The following is an 8,973-nucleotide window of genomic DNA, read 5'->3' on the forward strand; positions in this document are numbered from 1 at the left end:
CCAGTGTCAAAGGGTGATCGATGATTGAAGGGGACTCGGTGGGCCAAAGGGCCTGTTTTCATGCTGTATCTAAACTAAATATTTTATCTTATAGATTTTACGTGATAAATTTGTGATATTTTTAAATGTTCTTGCAATTTATCGAATCGTGCACCTCAAGATTCCCGCACCACAATGTCTAAGGGCACAGACAATGTAAATATTGTAAATAAAATAATATAAATATTAACAATATTTATCTAATTCCGTGCCAGTTTTATATTTGTATACTTTTGATTTAGGTATCTGGTTATGAGAAAAAATCTGATAGAAAATACTGGAAAATGGTCTGGTAGAAAAACAAATCCTGTATATATATTTACTAATCTGCCAGGACTCATATCAAGTATAATAACCAGTATTATTAGTATTAGAAGAAGGGTCCCGGCCAGAAACGTCACCTGTCCATGTTCTTCAGCGATGTTATCAGACCCGTTGAGTTACTCCAACATTTTGTGTCTATCTTAGACAAATTTGCAAACTGTCCATCCAGAGTGCTTTTATGCCAATAATTTCAGATTTGTTTGTTTGCAAGTCTATCCAAGAACTTATAATATTCACAAATGTTCTTTTGATATAAAAAGTTAGCTGATGGGGACTCCTCGCTGGGGAGTCCAGAACCAGGGGCCACAGTCTAAGAATAAAGGGGAGGCCATTTAAAACTGAGATGAGAATAAACTTTTTCACCCAGAGATTTGTGAATTTGTGGAATTCTCCGCCAAAGAAGGCAGCAGAGGCCAATTCACTGGATGTATATAAATGAGTTAGATAGAGCTCGAGGGACTAGCGGAATATATGGGGAGAAGGCAGGCATGGGTTACTGATTGTTACGGACATGACTTCAGAATTAAGGGACAGAAGTTTAGGGGTAACATGAGGGGGAACTCCTTTACTCAGAGAGTGGTAGCGGTGTGGAATGAGCTTCCAGTGGAAGTGGTGGAGGCAGGTTCGTTGGTATCATTTAAAAATAAATTGGATAGGCATATGGATGAGAAGGGAATGGAGGGTTATGATATGACTGCAGGCAGGTGGAACTAAGTGAAAAAAAGTTGTTCGGCACGGATTTGTAGGGCTGAGATGGCCTGTTTCCGTGCTGTAATTGTTATATGGTTATATGGTTATTGTGGATGATCAGCCATGATCACATTGAATGGCGGTGCAGGCTCGAAGGCCAAATGGCCTCCTCCTGCAACTATTTTCTATGTTTCTATGGTCGGTTGTGAATACTGGTTGCTCAAATCCCATCCAACTTCATCATTCACCTATAGAGTGGGCGGATGCCAATGAAGTTGTAAAACAAACATCAGACCTAAAAGGAGCACACTGGGACTTGGAGTCAAAGAGTCATACAGCATGGAAACAGGCCCTTCGGCCCAACTTGCCCACACCGACCACAGCATGCCCCATCTACACCAGTCCCACCTGCCTATGTTTGGCCCATAACCCTCTAAACCTATCCTGTCCATGTGCCTGCCCAAATATTTATTTAAACGTTGTGATAGTACCTGCCTCAACTACCTCCTCCGGCAGCTCGTTCCACACACCCACCACCCTTTGTGTAAAAAAGTTGCCCCTTGAGTGTTAGCGTGCCGCCATTATACTTAGACCAGATGTAGGAGTCGTGGCTGAGGAAAGGAAGGTAACTTTGGTCGTAAGCAAAGCCTCGCCGGATGTTCTGGTGATTGATTGTGGCCTGAACTTGCGTTGTGGTTGTCCAAACTTCACCATCTTCTGACAAGATTGGGTTTTTGATAAGAGAGTCAGGACAATGGGATCTGGCTGAAGCCAAAAGGGAATGCAAGGTTAGCTTTGATTTGGTATTGTTAGTGGAGAGTGGGCCTGAAGGAGGAGTGGTAAATAATGGGGTCCCAAGTCCAGAATTGTCATTAAAACTCATTGTCATTCTCCAGAATAGCACACGCACTAATTCACAGGGAGTATTCCAAATGGAGAGGTGTTTGGGGATTGATGTCACTCAGACAAGGATGATTCAGAACCAGAAGTACCCAGTTGAATTTTTGATCGGACAATTCAACCAGGAAAAACAGTAAACAGTTTCCACACTGTGGAGAACAAAATCAATCTTCAATGTGTAGCAACAAAAAAGGATTGGCCTTACAGAACCAACTTTCCATGCTATGGAACTTTGTATTAAACAACACGGATCATAATGATAGATTCAAGGATCAACATTTTATTATTTTCTCTTCGGCACATCTCCACCAGGTGCATTCCGCATCAAGATATGTCAAATAGATCTGAATAGTTGGCACAGCTACTCAAAAAAATTAGTAACCCCACGGCCGCACTCAGGCAAACAACAATGCGGTGTGTGATGACTGGATTTAGTTTAGTTTTGAATGTTTAAGAAACATTTAGACAGGGCCATGGATAGGCCAAGTTTAAAGTGATAGGGGCCAAATGCAGGCAGGTGGGACTAGTGTAGCTGGGACATGTTGGCTGGTGTAGGCAAGTTGTGCCCAAGGGTTTGTTTCCACGCTGTAAGACTCTATGACTATACTGAGTGGAAAAAGGCCCTTTGGTCCACCGAGACCAGCGTTCCCCGTACACTAGCACTATCCTAGTACTAGTGTATCCTACAATCTTTACCAAAGCTACCGACCTGTACGTCTTTGGGGGGTGTGAGGACGCTGGAGCCCCCAGGGAAAACCCACGGGGTCACAGGGAGAATGTACAAGCTCTATCCAGACAGCACCCGTAGTCAGGATCGAACCCAGGTGTCTGGCGCTAAAAGGCAGCAACTCTACCGTTGTAACACAGTGTACAACATGTGAAAAAGGATGTGATATCACTATAATGCACACACTGTACAATTCTGCTATAGGTCAAATTAGCTTTGATTAATCACACATCAAAATTAGAGTCCCTTTTTCGAAGGGGCGATCCAATTTGTGCCCCAAAATATAAAGCAAAATAAAAAAAACAGGTCATTACCAGCAGCCGCACAGAGTAATGGTCTATTAAAGTAGTTAGCTACAGGGCATAGAAAAGATTGTTAAATCTCATTTCATTTTTGCTCTTGGGAAATCTGTCATGTTATTAATCCTTTATTAATTACAGTATTCGCCACCACCGAAGGACTTTAGCCCTGGTTAATGTCACAATCAGTGTCAAGAGTGCGGTGTGAAAATAAAAGGTGTGTGTTGCATCCAAGCTGTTATAACTATAATTTAGTTTGGAGATATAGCGTGGAAACAAGGCCTTCAGCCCACCAAGTCCACGCCAACCAGCGATCCCCGCACACTTACAATGTAACACACACGTTGTGTAACCCTGCACACACTAGGGACAATTCATAACTTTACCAAGCCAAATGAACCTACAAACCTGTACCTGGGAGGAAACTGGAGATCCTGGAGAAAACCCACGCTGGTCACGGGGAGAACGTACAAACTGCGTACAGACAAGCACCCATAGTCAGGATTGAACCCATAGTCAGGACTCGGCGGGCCGAAGGGCCAACTTCCACGCTGTATCTCTAAACTAAACTAAATTACTACACCTTGGACCAGAGCAATCTCCCTTTAAATCCAAACCTGCCTTACACTAAGAATTCTAAGATCATTAACAGAATGGTGGACATCACCACATCACATTATTCTTCCCATAATGAAGCACAAATGAACTATCTCATTCCAACCGGTTATAAGCTTGGCTGCCATCGAAAATTGAAATCTCTATTAGTAATTCAGCCCACTGGCATTACAGAAGTAGTTTAGAACTTCTATTCTTGGACATTAAACTCTAAAAAATTAAAACAAAAGATGGCTGAGTCATTTTTTTAATTTGATCCTAATAACTTTCTCCATTAACTTTGAAACAATGAATGAAATGCAGTAATGAAGAAAGATAAATTGGATCCATTCAATCATTTTCGCTCTTGTGAGTTAATATTACCAGCTCCAGAAAATAGACTTTAGAGGTATTACAGTGAAATGAAAGAATTAACAAAGAACCATGAATATGCTTAGTTTATAGATCACTGATGTACTTTTATGCAATTATTTTGGTTACTTTTTATAGTTAGTGACCAGGTACATGGATAGGACAGGTTTAGACAGGTACCTGGATAGGACAGGTTTAGACAGGTACATGGATAGGACAGGCTTAGACAGGTACATGGCTAGGACAGGTTTAGACAGGTACATGGATAGGACAGGCTTAGACAGGTGCATGGATAGGACAGGTTTAGACAGGTGCATGGATAGGACAGGTTTAGACAGGTACATGGATAGGACAGGCTTAGACAGGTACATGGATTAGGCAGGTTTAGACAGGTACATGGTTAGGACAGGTTTAGAGAGATATGGGGCAAACACAAGTAGGTAGGACTAGTGAAGATGGGCAGGTTGGGCTGAAGGGCCTGTTTCCATGCTGTAAGACTCTATGACTATGCCTCTATAACTATTAGTTAAAGATTGATCATTTAAGGTTCCATTGTTTGACATTTACCATAAGAAATGGCTAGATGTCTTTTCAGAGGTCCTCAGAATCCACTATCTTTACAATCAGATTAGTTTAGTTTAGAAATACAGCGTGGAAACAGGCCCATCTTCCCACACCCGTACACTAGTTCATTCCTACACAGTAGGGACAATTTACACAAGCCAATTAACCTACAAACCTGCACGTCTTTGGAGTTTGGGAGGAAACCGGAGCTCCTGGAGAAAACTCACGCAGGTCACGGATAGAGCGTACAAACTCCGTACTGATAGCACCTGGAGTCAGGATCGAAACGGGTCTCGATCCTGACTCCAGGTGCTATCAGTACGGAGTTTGTATGGAGATAATATTCCAATTATCATTCATCATGCCCGATATCCCCACCAATACATTTTATTTTCTACGTCCATGATATTATGAAGGCAGAGCAGAGGCAGCTCCAGTGAAGTTGTTGGCTATTTACACCTTTGTGTGAAGTTTCTTTGTCTGTGATTGTGATGTTATCATGGGGTGCAACCTTTCTTTAAATGGGGGAATTTCAAATGAAGGTTTTCATAAATTAATGTTAACTGCAAACAGAAAATCGTGTGGTTTTACGTGAACTGTCTCACGCCATTAGTAGCAGTTCAGCAGCACAATAATATAACTTCACTGTTCTCAGATATGATGGTAAAAAGTATTTCATTAGCTGCGAGAGTAATTTCCTCATGGCAATGCTTCATCTCTGAATCAATGTTTCATCTAATCATGATGCTCTGGAGAGAATAAAATACGTCTGAAGAAGGATCTCGATTCTCGGTCTTCGGAAGACACAAAATGCTGGAATAACTCAGCGGGTCAGGCAGCATCTCTGGAGAAAAGGAATAGGTGAAATTGTGTGTCAGAACCCTTCTTCAGACTAAAGGCCAGGGTCTAAATAAGTGTTCCGACCTAAAATGTCAACTATTCCTTTTCTCCAGAGATGCTGCCTGACCCGATGACTTTCCCCAGCAACTTGTGCCCATCTTCGGTGTAATCCAGCATCTGAAGTTCCTTATTACTCATAGAATAACTTGTTTCTTTTCTTTTGTCTTAAACGTAAATATACTACCTGACGCACTGTTTCTGCACCTTTGAAGATTCGCTTCCATAAGTTTGTTTCCAGATTAGACATTTAGACAATGTAAATCCACTTTGGTGGCAAAAACAAGTTCAAGTTCAAGTGAGTTTATTGTCATGTGTCCCTGTATAGGACAATGAAATTCTGGCTTTGCTTAAGCACACAGAACATAGTAGGCATTTACTACAAAACAGATCAGTGTGTCCATATACCATAATATAAATATATACACACATGGATAAATAAACTGATAAAGTGCAAATAACAGAAAGTGGTTATTAATATTCAGAGTTTTGTCCGAGCCAGGTTTTATAGCCTGATGGCTGTGGGGAAGTAGCTTCACAGAAACAGGAAAGTAGACTATTAACTGAATGGTGGCCGATTAGGAAAAGGGGAGATGCAACGAGTCCTGGGTGTCATGGTACACCAGTCATTGAAAGTAGGCATGCAGGTGCAGCAGGCAGTGAAGAAAGTGAATGGTACGTTAGCATTCATAGCAAAAGGATTTGAGTATAGGAGCAGGGAGGTTCTACTGCAGTTGTACAGGGTCTTGGTGAGACCACACCTGGAGTATTGCGTACAGTTTTGGTCGCTTAATCTGAGGAAAGACATTTTTGCCATAGAGGGAGTACAGAGAAGGTTCACCAGACTGATTCCTGGGATGTCAGGACTTTCATATGAAGAAAGACTGGATAGACTCGGCTTGTACTCGCGCTAGAATTTAGAAGATTGAGGGGGGATCTTATAGAAACTTACAAAATTCTTAGGGGTTGGACAGGCTAGATGCAGGGAGATTGTCCCCGATGTTGGGGAAGTCCAGAACAAGGAGCCACAGTTTAAGGATAAGGGGGAAATCTTTTAGGACCGAGATGAGAAAAACATTTTTCACACGGAGAGTGGTGAATCTCTGGAATTCTCTGCCACAGAAGGTAGTTGAGGCCAGTTCATTGGCTATATTTAAGAGGGAGTTAGATGTGGCCCTTGTGGCTAAAGGGATCAGGGGGTATGGAGAGAAGGCAGGTACAGGATACTGAGTTGGATGATCAGCCATGATCATATTGAATGGTTCGAAGGGCCGAATGGCCTTCTCCTGCACCTATTTTCTATGTTTCTATGTAAAGGTTTGTTAAAGAAAGCAGGGTTCTTTTCAGAAGTTGGATACAAATCCTCAAAGGGTTAAGAAAGCTGACATTGATAACAATCTGCCCAAATTATAAAAGCTGCCAAGTTATTGAACATATGTAAGTGGTGGGGAAATACTGTTCATTTAAGATCCGTTCATTAACAGAAAACATCAATAGGGCTGTTTACATGTGTTTGTACAATTTGTTTTATAGAAGCCATCAATTTAATCTAGCAATTAATTTAGCCTACGTAAAATAAAACAGATAATTGTGTTTGCCTTCAATGCAACACTTATGGATTTTCTTTCTCTATTGAATTATTTAGATCCATCCTAGAACCTAAAACCTGGGACTCCACACTACCCTCACTGATCCCAGATGGAAGACAGCCATTGTGAAGGACAGTTAATGGAACTGCGAAAGTCACATCGAAATTTATGATGTAAAAGTGAAATGCCATCAGAAGCATCCGAGGGCCAGTTAGACTCAGTACTTTGCACAGTGACTGATGACTGCAGTAACTGATCTTCATTTCCACTGATGGTGGTGCAGAGACAGTGCAAAACCTGCCTCCCCTTCAGCGAGCGACGCCAAGATCAAGTATCCAACAGCCCTGGACCTTTTGCGCTGCGATTCTTCGATTTGATGCAACTTTTACATCACTCATTGATGTGATCCGGCACTGCTCACCCAAGGAGTCAAGTTGCCATGGAGTTAATGCACTTCCTCATGTCAGCGGGTATACGGAGCTGACTGGATATATTCAATTCTATGTCAAAAGAGGTATCACAGAGGAGCAACCTGAAATCAGAAAGCAACGTGCTTTATTTCTGGAGACGACGTGCTCCAAATCTGCAATGAATCAACAGCCATTTCTATAACTCCCATACAGTCCTATCAAGCACTAATAGCATGCTGGTTTTGGTCAATATACTCTCTGTCCAGAGTGCATTGATGTGAACAACTACACAAAAATCACACCTGATGTTCACATGGGATGTTAAAAAGAAACAGTTCCAGCCTTTCCAGATGTGCAACACCAGGTTATAACCATAAGATGCAGATGAACATTGACAGTGGAAGTTAGTTGGCGTGGCCATTGTAATACACATTTGTTTTCTCTCTTTTGTATTCAAGAGAGCTGTACATATGTCTGATTACTTTGTATAATTAGTATGGTCTACAGTACATGAAACTGTTTACCCTTACAGTGGTCGCTCATTTTTACTAGCAGATTTTAAAATGAAGTATTAACTTTAAATCTGAAGCTTGCAGGAAGCTTGGATGTGCAATAATTGATGCGCAGTCCCAGAATCACATCACACGGAGTCAAACTACATCAGAGCATCTTCAAGACAATTGAAATGGTTCAACTGGGAAACATCTGATGGTTCTGCATTCACACAATGCATTTACCAGAGTTATTTTGCTTGCTAGAAAGACAGTGTCCCGGGTGACATTTGCATCATAAAACACCAGAAGGCACATTTGTTGGAACAATATCCTTTGCAGTCTTCTGAACTTTGCGTAAACATTCCAGAAGAGTCAACTCCTTTTCATTTATTTCAAGAAATTATATAAATATTCAATGTTTCTTTTGAAGTGTTCAGATTGAACACTCGTATTCTAATAAATACAAACAGAACCGATGTCATGGTACTGATATTTGCTGCTTCTGTTATTAAATATGAATGCGTGCATATTCATGTAAAAAAATGCCATCTACAGGGAAGAGCTATGATATACTTAACGTTCACCATGTCTCAATGTTTGATACACAATAGCATGCATTTTTATAGTCAAAATGAAATCACCATATGATTACATAATTAGACATGTGAGGTCATACAAATTGTTATTGTCCATTGTCTGTGCACCTAGCTGTCTAAATGTGTCTTAACTGTTGCGATAGTACCAGCCTCAAGCTTGTTCCATACACCCACCACCCTATGTGTAAAAAGTTATCCCTCAGGTTCCTATTCAATCTTTCCCCCTTCACCATAATGAATGAATGAATCTCTTTATTGTCATTGCACATGGTACAACGAAACTTAAAAGTCAATCCCAAGGTGCGATTCACAAGAGCAATTTTAAATATATAAGGAAAGGTAAAAATATATACATATAAAAATGGCGGTGCTGGTTCGAAGGGCCAAATGGCCTCCTCCTGCACCTATTTTTTTATGTTTCTATGGAAGGAAACTGCAGATGCTGGTTTAAACCAAAGATGGACACAAACAGCTGGAG

General features: G+C 41.1%; 1 protein-coding gene across 1 annotated transcript in view; it reads left to right on the forward strand.

Annotated features, from left to right (window-relative positions):
- LOC129704505 (chemokine-like protein TAFA-1) overlaps nt 1-8,382 on the forward strand; it is a 366,980-nt gene extending 358,598 nt beyond the window's left edge. The window contains exon 5 of the mRNA XM_055647637.1: nt 7,052-8,382. Coding sequence (XP_055503612.1) covers nt 7,052-7,069 — 18 coding nt within the window. The 3' untranslated portion in view covers nt 7,070-8,382. The remainder of the gene's footprint in view (nt 1-7,051) is intronic.
- The last annotated feature ends 591 nt before the right edge of the window (nt 8,383-8,973 follow it).

This window comes from Leucoraja erinacea, chromosome 16, assembly GCF_028641065.1.
Source record: "Leucoraja erinacea ecotype New England chromosome 16, Leri_hhj_1, whole genome shotgun sequence".
Lineage (NCBI taxonomy): Eukaryota > Metazoa > Chordata > Chondrichthyes > Rajiformes > Rajidae > Leucoraja > Leucoraja erinaceus.